At 34.2% G+C, this 22,671-nt stretch overlaps 1 protein-coding gene across 1 annotated transcript in view; it reads left to right on the top strand.

The window, feature by feature from the left end:
• PSMD14 (proteasome 26S subunit, non-ATPase 14) overlaps window positions 1-22,671 on the top strand; it is a 97,907-nt gene that overhangs the window by 55,028 nt on the left and 20,208 nt on the right. Inside the window, exons 6-8 of the mRNA XM_047084265.1 lie at window positions 1,827-1,897; window positions 2,886-3,036; window positions 16,980-17,087. Of these exons, the coding sequence (XP_046940221.1) occupies window positions 1,827-1,897; window positions 2,886-3,036; window positions 16,980-17,087 (330 nt within the window). The remainder of the gene's footprint in view (window positions 1-1,826; window positions 1,898-2,885; window positions 3,037-16,979; window positions 17,088-22,671) is intronic.

Below are 22,671 nucleotides of genomic sequence, written 5' to 3'. Positions count from 1 at the left end.
ATTTTATAGACGGTTTAGAGTAGTTATTACAGATTGTAGTGTGTTTGTAAATGATGCAAAATATAGAAAAATACACAAATTCTTCTCCAAATAGACAAGTTTGTTGAGGTAAATTAATTTAGATCTGCTGATTTTGTCCACCTGGCTATCCCTTGTCTTTATTTTGTACAATTGGATATAGAGAGATATGCTGCATGTTAACTAAAAATTTAGATTTATGTCTTAGGCTGTTGTTACTTGTATTTATCTTTTCATGTCAGAATTTGAAAAGCATAACAAAATTAACTAGTATTTCTGTTATATGTGGTCTTTATCAATTATAATAAAGAGTTCTTAAGTTTTAATATCATTTCCTTCTAAATGTTTGTTTGACAGTTTGAAATAGAAGATTTTGATCTTTGTGTTCATTCTATGTAGTAGATTACAAAGGTTTTCTTCTGGCCCAAGAGTTAACAAACTTGCTGTAAAAACATGTTTCTGTCTCCTACTCTTATGATTTTTTTTTTTTAATTTTTAAACCCCCTTTAAAAATGTTCAAAACAAAACAACTACAACAACAACAAAAAACACCTATAGGCAACCTATGCCTATAGGCATACCCCTGTTCTTGAGGATGCTTTCTCTATTAAGATTCAAAATATCGGGGCGCCTGGGTGGCTCAGTCGGTTGGGTGTCCGATTTCGGCTCAAGTCATGATCTCACAGTCCGTGAGTTCGAGCCCCGCGTCGGGCTCTGTGCTGACAACTCAGAGCCTGGAGCCTGTTTCGGATTCTGTGTCTCCCACTCTCTCTCTGACCCTCCCCCATTCATGCTGTCTCTCTCTGTCTCAAAAATAAACGTTAAAAAAATAAAAAAAAAAAAGATTCAAAATATCATTTGTTCTGGTGGGAAGGAAGTGCTTAAATATTAACTGCTTTATTGAGATAGATTAAATTCCTGATGTTAGAAGAAAACCTTATAACCTAGGAGTTATAATGGCAGTGATCTATCACTGGAGAGATGACATGATTGCCTTTAATTCTTCCATGTTCTAAAAATCTTTTGAACTAGCAAGACAATGCAGCATTTAAAAGACTTGGTTTTAGGTCTCTAATGAAGAATTATTTGTGATTGCTTTTATATTTGAGATGGTATTCAAAAGTATATATTTGCCTCCAAGCACTTAATCTACCAAGTAGTTTTTACTGAAGCACTCACTCAGCTTCCTCCTCTCCCAGCCCACCCTGCAAAACAAAAACAACTCTGGGAAATTCATAAACTGTTATCCTTCTTCAGAGTATTTATATTGCTGAGGAACAAAAAGTCTTTAGGTTATTGATTATTATAATAGCTGAATAGTTGTAGAACTTTGGATGGGATGGAAGGGATATAATGCTAATCAGGTATCAGAGATGGCATTTGGAACTATGCTTGCCAAGATAGGTCTAGCCAAAAATAGTTGGTTCAGTCATTTGGTATTTCTGTGTGTGTGTGTGTGTGTGTGTGTGTGTGTGTGTGTGCGCGCGCACATGCATAGCCATGGCCATAAACTCTTAAAGGATCCCCAAAACTTAACTCATTAGCTAACAGCAGTTTGGTAAATGGCAATTTTAGAAGCTTTATTAAAGTATGGCTGATAATTGAATGACATAAATGGGAATCAATTATGAGTATCCACGCCTATAAAATTATTTTGGCATCCCAAAATAATATACATAGGGGTTTTTGGGTTTTTTTTTTTTTTTTTTTGGTAGCTTTTGTTCATTTAGATTGTTAAAAAAAAAAAAGTTTCTGGGTATTTATTCACAGTTCTAAAAGCTAGTTATTTTTCTTTTTGTCTAACCCAGGGTGTCAGTGTGGAGGCAGTTGATCCAGTGTTCCAAGCCAAAATGTTAGATATGTTGAAGCAGACAGGAAGGTAAGTATTCTAACTAATTTTATAAAGGAATAATGGGAAGTAGTTTTAGAAATGTGTTTCAAAAATCTGGATGTTTATGACTATCATACCTGGAAAAAAAAAGCCATGTACTTAATGTAAATTATCACTGTCAGTCCTGTGTACTACCTATCTAGTATCTCTTTCTTCTAGAATCAGAGAAATTTGCCAATGAGAAGACTGCCTCATGTTAAAATTCTCAACCATCACATAGTAAGCTTGGGCTGCAGCTTCCCTGTTCAGCATATGGAGTTACTGTCTGGTCATTTATAATTGAAAGAGCTTGTATGTTCCATATATTGGAGAGTTGGGACTAAATAAGATTCTGGCTATTTAATTATATTAGGCATATGATTTTTAAAGACAGAGAAAGTAGAATTTAGATATTTTTCAAGTTTTTCCCCAGATTAAATCTCTCAATAGTTGTCATTCTCTTGCTCAAATTCTTCTACTGTGGAAGAAACTTCAAAATTAATGTTAGCAAAAGGCTCAGCAGCTGAGCAGAACAGTGCAAATTGGTTTTTGACTGAGTTCCTAGTTCTACTGCTGGTTTAATTGATATTTAATCCTTTCACAACAGTGGATCCTGGTGTCCATTGTTAACAATGTACTCTGCCTGGAAAATCCTATTCCCAGAGCTAAGGAGTTAAAGAGTAGATATTTACTTGAATGCTGAAAGGGTAAAAACTGGCTCAGAGAAAGTGTGGTAACAAGGTGAAAAACTGAAAGCCGTATCTACCACTGCTAATGTGCATCTCTTAATGATAGCACTCCTTTGTCATGCTTATTCATTTCCATGTTTTCTGGATAATATGGTGTATGATTTCAATGTTTCTAATGGTGCTTTTTCACACCTGTGTGTTTTTCATCTCTTCTTCATTTATACCCTGTTAGTGTGTTGTTTCTTTTCATAGCATACATGTGTATTACTTGTTCTGTTCTGAACTGCTGAATGCCCTCTTTGTTTCAGGCCTGAGATGGTTGTTGGTTGGTATCACAGTCACCCTGGCTTTGGTTGTTGGCTTTCTGGTGTGGATATCAACACTCAGCAGAGCTTTGAAGCCTTGTCGGAGAGAGCTGTGGCAGTGGTTGTGGATCCCATTCAGAGTGTAAAAGGAAAGGTAGAGTAGATTCTATCTTTATTAGCACCTACTGCCACATTCTGTTTACAGATACATTAGATTAAAATTTCTTTTGTTTAGAGCAGGATTTGTACACACACAGAAAAAAAAAAAACAAAACCCTGACTGTGTATTTAAAAACACAAACAAAAAACTGTACAAGTCGAAAAATGTGTCTTGGTATAATTAGCAATATAACTATTTGGAGATTTGTTTCTACTTTAATCAGCTAAAATTGTCTAATCATAAATGTTTATTTTTAAATTTAATTTTATTTCATAGATTTAAGAACATTAAACCACATAAAAGCCTGCTATGCACATTTTATTATTATTTTAGTAAACATTGTTTTATCTTCCTGTATTTTAAAATGGTGAATTTGGGGTTGGCACAACATTTTATGTCTCTAGTTAAAGACTCTCTGTTTTGCAGACATTGTATAGAACATATTCTGGAGTTGGATGTTCCAAATGTTTTAGACAATGAAAACTTGACCCAAAGACTTGGTATCAGCCATTCGCATTTTTGGAGTGAGGACGCAGATGAATGATTAAATATGCTAAATGATTCAGAAAAGAGATTAACTTGCAAAGCATATTGGGTTATAGTTGTTCTTTGTTGAAATCTTTTGTTCTTGTTTAGTTCTTTTTTTTCCCCCCTTCGTTCTCTCTCTCTTTCTTTCTTTTTTTTATTTCTTTCTTTCTAGCCCCATATGCCATTTTCCTATTTCCTGCCTCATGACAGCAGGGAGCAGCTCTATTATCACCTTCACAGAGCTGTCTGCAAATGTGAGAGGCAATTCGATTTTGCTCAACCACAGGGAGAGTGGATTAGAAAAACTACAGAACATACAGAAATTGGCTAGGTGGTTACTGCTTTAAAATACTGCTGAGGTGTCTTGTTTGAGCATGTACTTCCATTGTAGTGTAGAATAATTGTTAAAATCACAATACATTTATGGAATCCTTTTTATGCAGCTTTTAGAAATAATTTTTAGAGCACTTAAAAATAAATATTAGCTTGCTATCTATCAGACCTGGAATTTGCTACTATTGCAGATTACATTTATATCTGCTCACCAGCTCAAACAAACTAAATATGGCTATTAAACGTGGAGTTTTTATCTGTTTTGAATTTGAAGTTGAACACTTTCTGACATCCTATCATTATGACGAATAAAAATTGAGGTCTTCCCTAAATCATGATCCTATTAGATGTGATTTAGTTTTTCAGAGGTGGAAACTAGCCACAAAAACAATAATAATAGAAACCAATGTAGTAGATAATTCAAAGAGGATCACTTCTGATGCTTGCTGTATACCTGTATTTCAGTTTATTCTTTTTAAAACTATATTGTTACTTAACTAATACAGATAAAAGGAGTTAAATCCTTGAATTTTGTTAGTTTTATGAATTAAAATACAGTATGATACTTCCCTAAGTTTAATTCTCTGATACGGTACCTTTTTAATAACTCACAATTAACTCATTTAAGTAATAATTATTATTTTAGAAATATAACAGTTATCCAGTTAAGTACCCCCACCACAATATTTACAAAAGATAATTGAAGCTTAATTTTAAGTATAATTAGAGTTCTGTCTTGTTTATAGTATCTTGATGTCAGTTTTAGTTTCTAAACCTAGTTTAGGTATTATATAACATTGGTATTTGCATTGTTTATTTCTGATTAATCATAATTCATTTTAAAAGAATGACTTTCATTAAAACACTTGCATGACAGGACTGTTGTCGTATGGTAAATGTAGTTATTTTTTCAAAATAATATATCTAAAATTACTTTATAAAATATGTATCATTGTCTAGTTTTACATGTCATAAAAAATATTTTTGAAAAATAGAGTATAAGTATCTGTCATCGATGATTCACATCACTTCTTGCACCCAACATAGATTCGTATAGTTAATATTACCTGAAATAAGGATCCAGTTCTTTCTCAATAGTGTAACTTCATCTGTAGGATGTCTGAGTTTGGTTATAATTTATGGTTCTTTTAGTGTCAAGACTTCTCAAAACTGTAAGCCAAACTTACGTATATAAACTTAAAAAAAAACAAGAGTAACATAGGATTCTCCCTCTCCCCTTCCCTGCATGTGATTTATCAAAGCTGTCAAAATATTTAGCAAAACAATGATTAGATCAAGAGTTAAAATGACAATCTATATATAAATTATTCACATTGAGTCTCTGTTCACTTAATACCTCTTTCCTGTATATTTTATATTTTCATTTTCATAAATCCCAATATTATCTGTTTTTGAGTGATGAGGTAATTACTAATTCTTTGTAGTCTCATTAATTCATAATGTTTGATTTCCTTTTATAGTGACTTGACTGTATATTTATGGAATTATTGCTGTGTGCCAGGTATTGTGGTGATAAATTTTCAACTTGTCTCATGTATTCTTTAGTAATTCTGGGGATACAGGCAGTATTATTAATCCATTTTATCAATGAAAAGGTAAAAAAAAAATTAGGGTCAAAGAGATTACCCAAAATCATAGCATTATTTTTTAATTTTTATTTTGTAATGTCTATTTTTGAGAGAGAGAGAGAGTGCAAGTGGGGGGTGGGGGCAGAGAGAGAGATAGAGAGAGAGCGAGAGAGAGAGGGAGATACAGAATCCAAAATAGCTGTCAGCACAGCTCTGAGCTGTTAGCACAGAGCCTAACGCAGGGCTCGAACTCACGAACTGTGAGTTCATGACCTGAGCTGAAGTCAGATACTTAACCAACTGAGCCACCCAGGCACCCCCAAAATCATAGCATTATTAAGCAGCAGAACAAGGATACAAATCAGGTCTATAAAATTTCAGAGCTCAAACTGTTTTAATGGCTCTTTAATATTAGACAGTTACGAACTATATAATTAGAGTAACACAGAATTGGAAAATGAGTACCAGAGGTCATTACCACACCCTTTCTTAACTTATTTGGATAGGTATCACTTCCCTCAGTGTAAGTCAGGGTAAGGGGCTACACATTTTGTCTAAGTTCTCAATAGTTCCCTATACTATTTATAGTAGTTATTTATTAATTGATTTTTCTTATACAGTATTCTGTTAATTAAAAAAAAAAAAGACAATTTAGACCTGTTCCTGTCAGCTTTTGCGACATCCCTAGGGCCAAACATTGAGACCTACGTAAATAATAAAATACACTATATGATAAAGAATCCACAGTATTCTGTATATTATGTAATCCTGTAAATGTTTAAAAATGATACAGGTAGAAAATGTTAATAACATGCATAATTTAAATGGAGAGTAAGCTATAGAAATTACTGGTGAGTCTCACTCTAAACTTCTCAGTGAAATAGTTAAAAATCTGTTTTAGTTTATTTGTAAAATACGCATATTCAGATACTCTAAACTTCAGTTCTCAAGTAATAAAGTGACAGCCTCTTGCTTAAAGTTTTGTTGTCTTGAATATATAGCCCACAACTGGACTTGATCCAGCAGCAAATTTCGAAGTTGTAACATGATTATACTGCGTCCTTAGGGCAAAAAGAATGATGACTGTACAAAATCATAAAACTACCATGCAACTATTACTTCTTTTGAGAACCTATTTCCTTATCACAATTCCTATCAGTAAAAATGTTCAGATGTTACCTGCTGTTAACAATCTCCATGTTTTGTTTCCTATTTTGAAAACAGTAAAAGAGAAAAAAAAACCCTCATAACCCTTTAGTCCATATAAATCTTCACACTGGCTGGGTTTTCTTGAGAAATTTCTGTTTACTCTGATCAGTAATCCTGTTTATCAGCAGGGATTTCTTAAGTACATCTGATGTGCCTGTGTGCTAATGATTCTAAAAAATGTCTTTTTGTGAAGATAAGTCATATACATTTAGTGTCACTAGTGAGCCAGATAACATTCTGCCAATTATATGCTTGATAACCCTATGTTGCATACTGGTAGAATACAAATTATACTGATACTGCTTTGTTTCTGTAACTAAGTATTAAGGTGGTTGCTAGAGAGAAATAATCCAGCAGATACTTATTTGGAACCTTGTATGTGCCAATATGCAATAAAGTAGTACTTGCATAGCAAACATAGTAAATGGAAATTAAATTAGAAAGAAATTGGTATGGCTGCACAAAGTAAATGAAGCTTGGACTGAGTCTTGATAGCACATTACTCAGAAAAGATAAGTTTGTACCTTCTGGAGGAGAATGTAGAAACAGTTCTATTCCAGATTGTATACCTAGCCTCTTTGTTCATGCTTTTTCACGGATACGTTAGAATGTAAAATGAACAGTTTTTGATGATGTTGTTTTTAGTCAGCATTTTATAAAAAAGATAGGACTTTGAAGAATAAATGCAAATATTAGAGGAAAGAATTAAGGAATGAACATAAGAGCTTACCTTTTATTTTCAAGAGATTTAGAAGGTTTTGTCTTTTTCAGGGTAAGGAGGGCAAATATTTTACTTATCCAGAAATTTTGTATTAGAAGTTTTAAGATGGTGGAGATTTTAAACTACTCAAAAATAATTTTGTTTTAGCGTTTTCTTCTTATTGTCATAAAGGCAGGGCATAGAGTAATGAAGAGCATGGGCTTTGGGATCAGGCCTGCATTCGAATCCAATTTTTATCTCTTTATCTCCTCTCTGTAGTATGACTTTGAGCAAGTTGCCGAATCTAGAACTTCAGTTTTCTCATCTATAAAACAGGGGTTTTGGTACCTGTCTCATAGTATTATGAAATGATCTATGTAATGAGTAGGGTGTGCATGCCATACAGGAGATGTGCAGTAAGTGACATTATATTCTGAAGGTTAAAATAATTGGTACTTTTTAAAGAGATTTACAACTAGCATATTTAAAAATATGGAATGTGAATATTTCTGACAATCTTTTAAGAACAAGTCTGTACATTAACTGACTTGCTCATTTTAAGAAGATGAAGGCAATGACTACAAAAGAAATGGAAACTTCCCCTGTATTTTGTATTTCTTAATTTAAGAATACTTAATCAGCTGATTCTTTTATTGAGCAGTTACTATTTTTCTGACATATTTCTCTAGGACATTCTGATGAAGAGAAAAATAATTACATTAAAATTCTGGCCTTTGAAATGCAGTCAAACTTTCAAGTGATTAATGTATTGCACCCAAAATTGTTTTGTTCATCTGCCTACGTATTATCTTCCCTACAAGATTGGGGCCTCTTTCAATGGGGAAATGTTTTCATATCTGGGAATTTATGTAGTGTCTTGGAAAAAAAAATCATTTTCTTCATAAATGTTTATAAAATAAAATCAAAGAATGAATGTGTCAGTCGTCAGCCAGCCATTACCAGTTTTGGCTTTTAGCATACAAAAAACTGGCTAATTTTATGAGGTTTAGTAATTTTTATGTTATTGGTTACAGAGTCATTTATTAAATAAGTGAAATGTGGGATTGATAAGGTCAGTGAGCCAGTTCATAGATATTAGCCTTGATGAGTATGAACTTTGTGTAATGTAATCAGAGCTAGAGTTCATGTGTAACATGCATTTGCCTTCTAAAGATAGTGAAAGATACGCAGAATACCTGTTATTCATAAGTTGTTTGTTTGTTTGTTTGCTTGTTTTTTATCGGTATCCCATAAGGGTCACTTTGGGCTGGATAGTCCTAATCTCAGATTGTATACACACACACACACACACACACACACACACACACACACACACACCTTCATCTAGTTTTCCAGATTGCAAGAGAAAAATAGAAAATAGGACACATAAAAATTCTATTTCTACTCCTAATATAGCTCTGTGAGCATACCCATCCAACTCTTGGAACAAGTTTAGTTACTATATTATCTTTTGTTTGCTTCCTGTTTTACACTCTTATTATCAATTTGAAGTTTTATAGAATTCTCAGATTTAATTTGTGAGGCTACCTAAGAAATTATAGGTGCTAATGTGCCTACAGTATTCCCGATAGACAAGCTTAATAGTTTACAATATTTATTTAGCTGATATAATCAGAAATTGTCAGCTACGAATGTTAAAGCAATTTTATGTTTAAAATTCTAAGAAACATAAATCTTATATAGAACTAACAGTTCTTAGTATAGTTCTTTTAGTTTATAGTTCCTGTATTAATAATGTAGTCTCTGACCTACTTTATTATTGTTTAGTACTTATTATGCATTTTGGATGATATAAATCCACTTCAAATTAAGCTGTTTCAGTAAAGGTATAGGAGAACCTTTAAAACTCTTTCCATTATCTGTAAGAATATTATTTATTGACTTTTGATTCTTGAATACTTTTCTTCCCCCACTCTAAAGATCCTTGGTCATTGATTTAACAGGTACTTCCTGATCACTACTGTATCCCAGGCATACACTGGAGACATAGAGAAGAACAAGATCTATCCCGTTATTAATTCCAGTATTGTGCCAGCAAATGGAAATCATAACTTTGTAGGGGAAGCTTTTCCATAACCCATATATATAGTAATTGTTTAAGATCATACTGAAATGATTTGACATTAGCCCTTGTTAATTGTGAGGATGTTTCTGTACCCGGGACTTAGTTTTAATAGATTTAGTATGTTCTTATCATTGGGGGTAGATACTTTTGTAGGTCATAGTTGATTCCTGAATGATTATTCTTAGATGACTAGGAAGCTAATTAATAGATGCCCAGTGCCACTTCTTACATTCCAAATTGCTTTACTGTATGCAGTTTTTATTCCAAACGTAGGTCAGTACTTGGTGATGTTTGGGTTTTTTGGTTCAGTATGTCATGGAAGAGTACTTTATGAATTTCAAAACTGATCAGTGATAGGAGGTGGGAAGTATATATTTTGTAAAGATAGTGATTAGATATTTATAGATAATGACCCTTTTTTGAGGAAGAATGAACATGAATGATAAAACTTTATATAAAATGCTTTCCTTGGAGCTCTTGGTTTTAATAGGTGTTTATTCTATACCATATTATGTATGCCAGGTACTCTTCTGGGGAATGGATATTTATTTGATGGTGAGTAGCACACAAAGCTGCTGTCGTAACTGATCTCAGAGTAGTCTTTTCTTGTTTTGTGATAGGAGAAAGTGTTATATCAAATAGCTTCGTGGTGAAGAGTACTGACTTTGGCGTGTTGTGTATGTACAGATCATAGTGGTATCACTTGCTGGTTGTGTCACTTCATTTAATTTATCCAAGTTCTCTGAGCCTCCATTTTCTCATCCATAAATTGAGAATATTAATACTTACCTCTTGGTTGTTGAGAGATTTAAACAAGATAATTTCTATACAGTATTTGATTAATAAGCTCAATAAAAATACGAAAATGATACACAACAAAGTATTAACCATTACATATTTTTCTTACAAAAATGACCTTTCCTATTGAGAGATGGCAGTTTGAAGGATATGTTTGCATTTTTCTTTGAAGGTGATATTACAGCACAAGAAATGTATGTAAGTCCTTTATTCCTCGTATCCACCTACCCTACCGTCTTGTTAACATGATTGAGCTTCAGCCTTTAGTCTCTAAAGTCTTTTCTTTCTCTCCTTTTTGTGGAACTGTCAAGAAGCATATCAACTATATTGCTTTAGTTTGTGTATACCAGAAAGGAATCTGAAGTCACTTGTTCATTTAATATAGACTGTGGGTGAGTAGCCACCAGATAGAATTGGTACTCTGAGTTGATATCAGACCAGTGACCCAGAGATGATAGTCTCTTGTATCATTAATAGTCCTCTGAGAAGTTCAGTCTTTAAGTTTAGTGTTTATTTGTCACAATCTAGAAATATCTGTTACACCGGAGTGTCAAGATTCCAGGCATATTGTCATTTTTAAAAAGAGATAATAATATTTAGCATAACTGTATACTTTTTAAAAAACTTTAATTAGGAATTTTCCTAAGGAAATAGAAGTCTTAGAAGTCTTTAAATGTTTCTCCCTTGGGGTACCTGGGTGGCTTAGTTGGTGAAGCATCCGACTGCGGCTCAGATTATGAATCTTGTGGTTCATGAGGTCGAACCCTGCATCGGGCTCTGTGCTGACAGCTCAGAGCCTGGAGTCTGCTTCAGATTTTCTCTCCTTCCCTCCCTCCCTCTCTCTCTCTCAAAAATAAATAATAAACATTCAATTTTTTTTTCAATATTTCTCCCTCATTTTCTGTTGATGTTTTCATATGTCAAGTGCCTGCGGATGCCAAATTTATAATTCTGATTTGGTTTTGGAGTAGCTTTTTTCTAACTTTAACACTGTTGTAGTAGCAGTATTCTACCTTGTTTACCAGGTCAGTTTGGGTGTTCCAAGAAGCAGGTACCAAAATGGGATTAGTTGTGCAAGAGATTTATTATGGTAAGCACCTGTGATGGATAAAGGGGAGACCCTTCAGACAGCAGTACAGGTCTGACCCTGTAGAAGGAAAAAGGAAAGGTAGAATTGGGTAGGAAAAATACCAGACTACAACATGTTTCTGAGAAAGTTTCAGCCAGACTGATGGGGAGTCCTTGAGACAAAATTGCCTTTAGAGTAATCCTAGGTTCTAGTACCCCCACGGTACTCATTCATTGGCTGGGAGTAGCCCAAGGAAAACATGACTTAGGGTGAACTCCCAGAAGATCCAAAGGTGTAGCATGTGGAGGTGGTGAGTCAGCGATGCTCTCTGAAGCAGGTTCTGTCTGAAAGGAGGTCTGAGCTGGCTACAATGTGACTGCCACAGTTAATAACACTAAGAACTACAGTGGCAAGTATACATACGTTTTATTTAATCTTATCACCAACTCTGTGAGGTGTCGTTCATGAGGAAATGGAGACATTGAGAGCGTAAATAACTTACCCTGGATTGCTGAGCTAGCCACTGAAGAACCACACTTGTAACTTAGGCAGGATTCTGACTCCTGTGTCTCAAGCGTTTAGGTACCTATACCAGACCGACTACGTGCATACCAGAAAAAATCCTGCTGAACTTACTGTTTGCATTTTTTGATGCATGTCTTCACTTGTCAAAAAAAATACATTATGCTAGTTCCACCCCATCCCCCTTTTCTCCCAGTATATTGAAGTTGTACTACAGATCTCTAGCTACAGTAAGCAGTTCTCCAAGGATGAAGAAAGAAAATGTACATACACATAGGAATTTCTTTTCCAGAGCTAAAATTGACATTTTATAAATAATTTCCGTGTTGCAAACTTGAGACTAAGAAATCACAGCAATTCAGTGATATGCATTTGGCATGAGTCAGTTTTAGTTCTTAGTGCTTTTCATTGGAAATGGCATAAAAAGTAAGATTTCTTTGAATTTTTTATGCTGTGGGCTTACAAGAGACAGAAGATTGTTTTTCTCTTATAGATGTCTGGCAGTGCATGGCAGCAGAAGTAACGCAAGGGTCACAAACCCCAGCAGTACTCCCAGGTCACATGCACCCTTAATTTTTAAAGAATCTAGAGACAACCTAAGCAGTTGATAACAGGTCATTTCTAGGTGATAAAGAGTATTTGATATGGAGTGCTGCTACACTAGCATTTTTATAGTCATTAGATACGATAGTAGGTGTATGTACTTTTAAGTATGTAATGTAATTGGTAACTGAATTACAACCTTTTTTCTTTTTTTTGACATTTGACATTGATTTTGAGGTCTTAAAAGTTTTCTTTCAAGCCTTAAAAAAAATCTGCTTCTGTTTATTTTTATGTAAACACTTTCCATAGTCATTGACTTCAATATAAATGCAATTGGAAATGCCAAAGGCAGCTACTGTTATAAGAGAGACACGGAGACGTAGAGATTATAATTCTAGTAACTACTGCCAAAAGTGCTTATGCATTTTTCTTTCAGAAACCTTTGTATTAAACTAATTTTAAGAGCTTTGCTTAAGAAGAGAGCCTCCTTTGAAAGTAAACATTGGGTTTACATAGGTTGATGCTTTAGAAATTTAGTCTCTCAGTGACCTAGCAGTTGATATGAAAATATGAATTTGAAAATAAATAGCATATTGGATAAACTGTACTATACTTATGAAAGAAGCCAAAAAATTATGGATTAAGCTGAATTTGGAAATAATTACAGTTTTGAGTCCTAAACCAGATTCGTTATTAAAATGAAATGATAGGTCCTTGACCCTTGGGTGTGCTTGGAATAAATATGGAACACAGTATTGTTTTTAAAACTATTTTGCTTTTATAAGCTAAGACAGATGTACAAAAAAGATGCAGTTTTTATTTTGTATTGGCAGCTTCCAAATATTTAGTATCTATTTCCAAGAGTTGCAATTAGTAAAGCAACCATGGTACTGAAATCTGCACATCCCACAAGCTAATTATATTTGCAAGGTCAGAGTGAATACATATTTTCAGAAAAATAAAGGGTTATATAAATATGTGTCTTCTACTTGGCTGTTATATCACAGTTTGTTGATCTGGAGTATAATGTGTACAATTCACAAATTTGTCTGATAACAGAAAGTGGTGTGTGATTGTGTTTATTTTACTAACCAGTATATTCACAGCAATCACTTCCAAATATCTCTCCAGTAAAGATGTGTTAATTACAAAACAGACAAGGTCTTCTATTATATTAAAGCTACTAACAAGAAGACAGCAGGAATCACACATGTAAATAGCATCATCAACCCCTATTTTAGTCCTCTGTTTTGATCTGTGAGTTGCGCATAGACCAAAGGTGCTATTAAAGACTGAGTGTATGAAATAGGCAGCATTATATGAACAAAATTTATTCAACAAGAAAACAGACCTTTAACATGAATTTAACAAGCCTGAGAAATTATAAACTATCATATGCTGCAGATTCATGCAGTGATAATAAACAAAAAAGGAAAGTAAGAGGTTTCCCTAAGCTAGCCAAACTGCTAATGGTTTTGTTATAAGCTGTCTACTGTTGCAGTGACCTCTGAAAAGTCTCAAGGCACTTGTACCAGAAAAAATTAAATGGTCAGGCTGGTGGATAGATTCAATGTGGTATATAGGATTTCAGCATGGGAAGGAATTATAAAAGTCTAGCATCATATTCCTGAAAATATTCTTTATAGTTTAGTTTGAAAGTTTTTGTTAGTACATATTAATGAGGTAGTTTTTATGCAAAGAGTTTTGGCTAAATTACTATTTGGATTTATAAGATATAAACTGAACTGGTTTAATGTATGTATATTTTAAAACAAACTGTTTAGAAAATTCATATAGCTCCAAAAATGGATTCTTTCCCTTGTCCCCTCCCCCAAACCTTAATTAATCTTTGGGGGTTCTTTGTGCAGTATATTGTATCTAAGATACCGTTCTTATCCATGGAGTGACCACTTTGCTGTCATTGTGTTGCATCATGCTGTAAATACATAAACATGGAGAAATGCCTTCAGCTTATACACACCTCCAAGTGCTCACCAGGGCTTTTTCTTGAATCTTACTGTGGCATAATTAACACCTTCTTCACCCATTGCTCATTAGTGCACTGGACATTAATGAGTCTATTTTGATAGGTTGCTCTAAAGGAGAAACCCACTTATTTTCACAGCGCAGAAGGCAATTATAAAATTGTACAGAAATTAAAATGTAGACTATATTGCCATATTTATATTTTTATTGCGTACTAAATCTAATTTTGGTCTGCAGGTTGTTGAACATGTTAGTTTCCTTAAGACAGTTGCTATAGCGATGGCAGCAAATTCCTTTAATCTTGGTGTAGTTAAAGTATTATTTTCTATTGGCTATCATATTGCTGTTCAGGAATTGTCAATCTAAGCATGCAATTTCACACAGGCCATCATTTATTAGTTGAGCAGTGTATCACCTTTAAAATGTTTTATTTAATATAATTTAATTTTTTCTATTTTAGATTTGTTTCTAACTGATCATAATACCTACTTAGCTGGTATTTTCATTTCCTTTTTATGAAGTTTCACACCTGCTTATAATATTCCAGAGAAATATTACAGAGATTTTTGCATGTAAAATAGCTGCCTGCTGTTTGTTTAAAAGTGTTCAGTATAAAAAAAATACATAGACATTTTATTGTGATATATGATGGAATTTTCATAGTTCTGTAGGATTGTTTTTTTCCTACAAATGATTTTACTAAAATTTTAAAATGGAATCAAAGGTTTCTAAGAACAGTTGGGCCAAGATGATGCTTTGCTCTTAAGTTTACCACAACACTTAAATGGTGGAAGTTCTTAATCCTGCATTTATTTAAGTACATCTGTCTATTAAAATGGTCATTTTTCTCCTTTTGCTTACATTTTAATTTTATCTTATGTGTTTTTTAGTAGAAAATTTTACTTCTTTGTTTTTCAAACAAGTGATTGAAATTATTTGTGATGTTTTACTAAAGCATGCCTGATATTAGTACCTATTTTTATTATTGCTATATGAAAATAAATGATTAAAAAATTTTAAGTATAAGCAGGAGGTATAAACCTAGGCCATATTCATTTATATATAAATGTGAAAGTTGAGTCTGAATTTCAGTTATTGTAGAGGAAAGAAAAAAGTTTCCAAAACTATTAAATCATGTATGTTCTGGGGATACTTGGTTTTATTTTGAGGCAGGAGGACTCTTTGGGGAAATTCAGACTGTTAGAAATAAAAGCAAAATTCAAAGTTGATTTTTTTTTTTTTTTTTTTTTTTGGCCTGCTGGAGTGGATACTTCTTGTAATGCTTCAGTCTAAGTTTGTATTCTTTGATACTGTTTGTTGACCCTTCATGGTAGCCTTTTAGAAAGGGTGATTTTCTTTTTCTTTCTTTAGATTTTGTTCTTTAGTGTACAGCATGCATACATAACTCTGAACAGATTTTTTCAGATGTGATTAGATTTCATGTGGCTTAACTTAAAAATAAATTTTATTTTCTACCTCTTACTCAACTAAACTTACTCAACTATACTCAAACTAATACAGATGGGAAACAGTCTAGTTGATGGCTGCTTTTATAACATTAATAAATCTCAGTTAAAGCACCTTTAAGGCAAATATAGAAAAATACATTATCTTGCTTAAAATTTTTTTTATGTGACGGCAGTATTGAGTTTATTATCTAGGTAATTGATTTAAATTCCCAGAAAGAAGTATCTGTCTTAAGTCCCAGTGCTTTACATAAAACTTAAACGAGTTCTATCAAATCCATGACAATGAACAGAAAAAAAAAATGTTAGGATACTATGTGATGGTTGTTAAATTTCTTAATATAAAAGAACAGATAATACTGTATCATGTAAGACTATGTACTCTTTTTTTATGGAAATATTGAATACACTTAGAAAAAGATGATACCTACTGTTATTTCTGTACTATGAACTTAGGGCCATATCATTCTATACCATGTTCCTGGCTTAAAGCACAGATGACCTTGGTTTTTTCGTATTTGCCTCGTATTCTTGACAGTGGCTTGGATATTTAAGGCCATCAGACAAGGTATAAAGTCTTTTATAGTCACAAGAAGTAAAAGGTATCTGACTAGAAGAGAATACGTGGAGCAAGTGCCTTGCTGGCTGTAATTTTGTTGTCATTTCAAGTACTGTGGTAGTATAATTGATGTGACAGGGCTGGGCTTTACATGTGGTCCCTTAGCTTGTGCTCACTTTCAGTTTTAGTTTCTCTTTGTCATTCATTTTGATTAGGTAAAATTTAGGTGACAAACATGCACACCAATGAAGGCTGTTTGGTTGTGTAAGTTTAGTAATGATGTATTTCAATACTAAAGATGCAAAGTTAATGTTTTTCTTTACTGCTTCATGAAAATTGCAATAATTGGTGTCACCTTACATTACAAGATAGAGGGTGGTGTGCTGATGGCACAGTCAGCAGGAGGTTCTTTTTTATTAATATTATAATTAAATGATTTTCTGGAAATAGGCCAGAAACAGATGCAAGTTGATCATGCCTTGTCCACTGTTGCTTGGCATCATCACTTGCTTTTTAAAAAAGAATTGACCGGACACCTTATTTTTACAGGTTGTTATCGATGCCTTCAGATTGATCAATGCTAATATGATGGTCTTAGGACATGAACCAAGACAAACAACCTCAAATCTGGGTCATTTAAACAAGCCATCCATCCAGGTAATGCCTGTATTTGATAATGTGTTAAAACTCTGTTTTACATTTCAAAAGCCTATTATAAATGGTCATATTAAAATCTGATACTTAGCATTTTAATTTGTTTGCAATTAGTTTTTCTTGTGCTTGAGAAGATGATTATGGAAATTCTGTTGCAAGAGTTAGATTTGCTCATTTATGAGTCCGTTTTTTGTGGAGTCTTTAAACTTTCCTAACATAGTTTGAGGATACCCTTTTTGGGAGCACAGGGGAGCCTTTATCTTGAGAGTACCTTATGGCTTTGCATGGTTAACATTGTAGTCAAGGACCAACACAAGTTTCAGGTAGAGTGCATTAGGTATCACTATTGATTGGTTAGTAGACATTTCTCATAGCATTAAAAATGGGAAAATTGATACACCTTGAGACAGAATTCCTAAATGGTACTTAAAGTTTTCTACCTTTTCTTTGTTTACTCTCCACATTTAAAACAAATTCTACAAAACATCTGTGTATTACTTTTGATTCATTTATGTCTTATTCTAATAATGTCAACCGTCGTTCTCACAGTTATGTGGGCATTTAATATCCTCCTGAGTGATTAATGTTTTCTGTGTATCATTCACGTGTCTCATTGTTTTTACACAAATCTTTATTGTTTGCAAAGATTATTTTAAATGTGTTTTTAAATGCACCACAAACTGTGTCTATATAGTTAATTGCTTCTCTGAAGATTAATTAAATGGACAGAAATACCAGTTTGGTTTAATAGAACACATAGGACAAAGACATTATAGTAGCTATTACTTCTTGCCTTCTGAAACCTTGCTCTGTCATATGATTGTCTTTGGGGAGTTGTGGCTTTGATAGTTAACCATGGTTAAGCCTGGGTTACACTCTGATAACTTTATACCTTTAGATGCTTACTTTTGTAGCAGTCGCTCATCTGAAATTTTCCGAAGTGAAATGTTTTGTTTCAAAGAATTGAGGTGTGTTGCTTTTGCATAAAATTTTTTTACAAGTCAGGGAAAACTGCAGAGTTTAATGAGTATGAAATAAACTACCAGTGTTTTTGATTGGGTACAGACAAGCCCATGCTTGTATGTTCCAGGAGAATATATTATTGGACCTGTTTAGCCTGTGATAATGACCTTTCTTATAAACCCCCATAGTATCATACTGCTTCATTATTTTTTTGCAAAAGGTTAAGTAGCATCTCACAATCCAAGATCATTGTGATTACTACATGGTATATTTCTGCCAGAAGTTTTTACTAATTGCAAGTCAACAGCCACCTGTTGCCAATTTCATGTCTTAAATGTAAACACTGCTTTTTAACTTTATAAATTGAGTAAAATCAATATTAAAATCTGTTTTTTTCTACAGCAGTCCAGTTTTTATTTTTCGGTGCTACCCTACCGTCTGTCATTTAAGGTAGACCTTATAAATAAAGCAAGTTCCAAACCCAAGTTAGAAAGACCTGTGTATATAATAGCTACAACATCATTGTTTTTCCTTTCATTTTAGTTTGTTTTGCCTTGTAATTAAAATCTGTAAATATATTTATTTCACATTTAAATAGCGCCCATCAGAATGTCATCTATCTGAGTGCTTTATAGTTTTAAGACAATTTCAGTACTAAAACACTCAAATGGGATTAAGCCAACAAGTGACAGAACAAAGCCACACCTTAAAACTATTTCTCCCATCCAAGTACTAACCAGGCCCAACTCTGCTTAGCTTCCGAGCTCAGACGAGATCGGGCGTGTTCAGGGTGGTATGGCCATAGACAAAACTATTTCTTAGTTTTCTAAGACAAGCTAGAAAGAAAGCAACCCAGAAGAATCTGAAATGAATGGTAATATTTATAATGGACTTTTAATATATGTTAGCAGAATCTTTGACTTGGGGATCAGGAGCCTTTCCAAAAGGCTTTTATTTTGAAGGAAAATTAGTTCGTGTTAAGAGGGGCCTTCCTCCTAAACCAACTTCTTTGTAACTGGGGATAGAAACCACTTATGCTGGTGGTTACTAATGCTTCTCTAACATTGATTTTTTTTCTGTTATACTTACAGTAGTGGGGACAATTATGATTATTTTATAGATTACTGTTTAATAATTTGAGGAAAATTCAAAATATGTTAAGAAAAAGGTTATAAAATAGGATATAAAGGTTCTCTTAGCAAATACATATTTTATAAACTGTGCCTATGTATCTATACCAAGATATTAGCATTGATTACTTTTGGTGGTGGCATTATGGAATTTTTTTCCTGTTTTTCCTTTTCCGTGGTTCCTAGACTTACTACTGTGAAACGTTTATTACTTAAAGAAAACATTATTTTTAAAACACTAAAACAGGGTTGAAATAGGTACCATAAAACAAAGCTAATAGACAAAGTTTATGTTAACATCCATGTTTTAAATAAGGAAAGCCATTTTAATCCTGATAGGCAGAAGTATAGTGCCCACCCTATGGACTTTTGTTTTAATATATGAGAGTTTGTATTATTTTGTCCTTGGAATATTTGACCATTATTGTCAAAGGTAATAGGATTGAGAGTTAACAAGCATTTTATTTTAGTAACTAAAAATTTTAAACTATATTCCACTTAAACTGTTAAGAGCATTTCAAATCTTTGAGATCCATAGTATAAGTGAAGCTTGGGTTGTGAACTGCATGGGAATTTGATAACTTTTGGTGCACAGATGCATTGTGCAAGGACCGTGAGCCTCTAAGTGTAGCCCTGAATACAGTTGCATTGTCTAACAGAGTTTTAAGCTGTTTGAAAAACTTTTTTTTTTTTTTTTTTGAGGAGTTATAAAACTATTGCCCTGGAAGGAACCATTGAGGCCCAGAAAGTTCAAAATTTGCCCAGGTTTCATAGTGAATTTACGTAGGAACTGATATTTATAACCTGTGCTCCTGGTTCTTCATACTGCACTTGGAATTTAATTACATAATGAATTTTAGCACAGATAATGTATTTATACAGTTCAAAATTTAAAAGGTACAAAAAGGTAGTTAGCAGAATTTGAATAAATATTTGAATAACTCAAATGGTGATTGATTTTGAAGTTTATTTCACTGTAATGATTACTTGTATACTTGTTTTGAATTTGTCATGCCAATAAAATTATGAAGCTCTACTCTAAATTTTTTTTTTTCCACGTTTATTTATTTTTGGGACAGAGAGAGACAGAGCATGAACGGGGGAGGGGCAGAGAGAGAGGGAGACACAGAATCGGAAACAGGCTCCAGGCTCTGAGCCATCAGCCCAGAGCCTGATGCGGGGCTCGAACTCACGGACCGCGAGATCGTGACCTGGCTGAAGTCGGAGGCTTAACCGACTGCGCCACCCAGGCGCCCCTATGAAGCTCTACTCTAAAGATGAACTAAAACAGCATAGAAGTAACCTGGAAGTTAATCAACATATATCAAAACTCCCCTTTGTCTATGGTCCTCCAAACCATTCTTAATCTAGAACAGATAGCACCTTACTCTGATAATGAGTACCAACCTAGGCAGAATTTTCTTCTTGAAAGGTTACAGGATTTGAGCATAGAAAACCAGGATCAGGATATACAGGAAGCACATAAATAAGCTAAATGCTGTTAGTAAATCCAAAATATACTATCATAGAAACAGTGTTGTAAAAGGTGGCTGGTTTCCCAGGCCAGCCACTGAAAGCTTATTTAGCCCATAGTATACAATATTATAGAATAGAATCAGACTTTTATAACAGTGCTTCTCTGAGAAACTGCTACGGATTTAAAAGAAAAAAATTTTTTAATGTTTATTTATTTTTGAGAGAAAGAGAGCATGAGGGGGAGAGGGACAGCGAGAGAGGGAGACACAGAATCGGAAGCAGACTCCAGGCTCTGAGCTGCCAGCACAGAGCCCGATGTGGGGCTCATACTCACAAACCATGAGATCATGACCTGAGCTGAAGTCGGATGTTCAACCGACTGAGCCACCCAGATGCCCCGAAACTGTTGCGGATTTTAAGTAGCCAATTAATGAATGAGCTTTGGGAATGAACCCTGTTTTAATGAAGATTTTCCTAAATTTTCCTAAGTCCATCATATGTTTGTTAAGTGTAAATCAAAAAGTTATGTAGTGATGTTTCAGGAACTTTCCTAGCTGTATAACTTTCTTCTTTATCTCTCTGACATACTGTGGCCTTTTTTGTATATTCTGTTTAATTTGTAATTTGACCCTTCCAAATGGTTAGTTCTCCCTCTTGATAAAACTAATCTTATGTTTGGTATATGCTGCCTCAACTTGTCAACTAAATTGGTTAATTTTTTTTTTTAATGTTTATTTATTTTTGAGACGGAGAGAGACAGAGCATGAACGGGGGAGGGGCAGAGAGAGAGGGAGACACAGAATCGGAAGCAGGCTCCAGGCTCTGAGCCATCAGCCCAGAGCCCAACGCAGGGCTTGAACTCACGGACCGCGAGATCGTGACCTGAGCTGAAGTCAGACGCTTAACTGACTGACCCACCCAGGCGCCCCTAAATTGGTTAATTTGAGAGAATTTAATATTCACTGAGGCTGAGTTTGGGGGACTTATGTGGAAGGAGGACTGTACCTGGCCAAATTATTGTGATTTGGAATGTGCTGGTGTTACACAGTGCTCACTTACGCAGTGAGTAAGTGAAACTGGAAGACTGCTTGGGGATATCATTTTATTTAAGCTTAAATATTTTTTATTATGATAACTACTACTCTTTCATGCTATATTAGTTTTACCTCTTTTACCTAAATAATGTTAAGTGAAAAGTAGGTAGTGCCTTCAAATCCCAAACTGTATATTTTAGCAGTATAATTACCCTCCAAAATGTAGACTGTGGGCACACTGGCTGATTTTTGCGTTTATTGGCTATAGGTGTTACTAGCTTTATGGCTGCTATGTAGAAGTATGTAGTTAGGGCATTGTACAAAGGCACTTCAATGAGGGGACAATTGGCAACTGAAATCTAGTGTTAAGTTCCACTCTCCACTTGGGCTTTATCCACGGGAAGGACTAGTACCTTTTTCTGATTCTTCTACCCAGAGGATACACTTCCTAATTTACATAAATACTAGTACATATTAAGGGAGGCCCTGATTAATTCTACTTTTTTTTTTTAATTTTTTTTTAACGTTTATATATTTTTGAGACACAGAGAGACAGAGCATGAACGGGGGAGGGTCAGAGAGAGAGGGAGACACAGAATCCGAAACAGGTTCCAGGCTCTGAGCGGTCAGCACAGAGCCCGATGCGGGGCTCGAACTCACAGACCGCGAGATCATGACCTGACCTGAAGTCGGAGGCTTAACCGACTGAGCCACCCAGGCGCCCCTAATTCCACTTTTTGATCTGCATAGCACAGCATTTGTGAGCACTGAAATTTGACTCACTACTGATGATTATTGAGATGAATAAGGATTTAATAGATACATTTAGTACTTTAATTTTGCACATCAACCATTTTATTATAGCAGATGTTAGGATAAGAATGGATTGTTATAGTACATATTAAAATGTTTTAGTACTTGGTGGAATGATTTTTGCTAGTAGAAAAGTTTTAAAATAAGACTGGCTATGCTTTGTTTTTATCC

Source organism: Lynx rufus, unplaced genomic scaffold (genome assembly GCF_022079265.1).
Source record: "Lynx rufus isolate CCGP_SWC_20201006 ecotype Redwood Valley unplaced genomic scaffold, mLynRuf1.p SCAF_2, whole genome shotgun sequence".
NCBI lineage: Eukaryota > Metazoa > Chordata > Mammalia > Carnivora > Felidae > Lynx > Lynx rufus.
The sequence above is the reverse complement of the archived record's forward strand: the minus strand, read 5'-3'. Positions and strand labels throughout refer to the sequence as shown.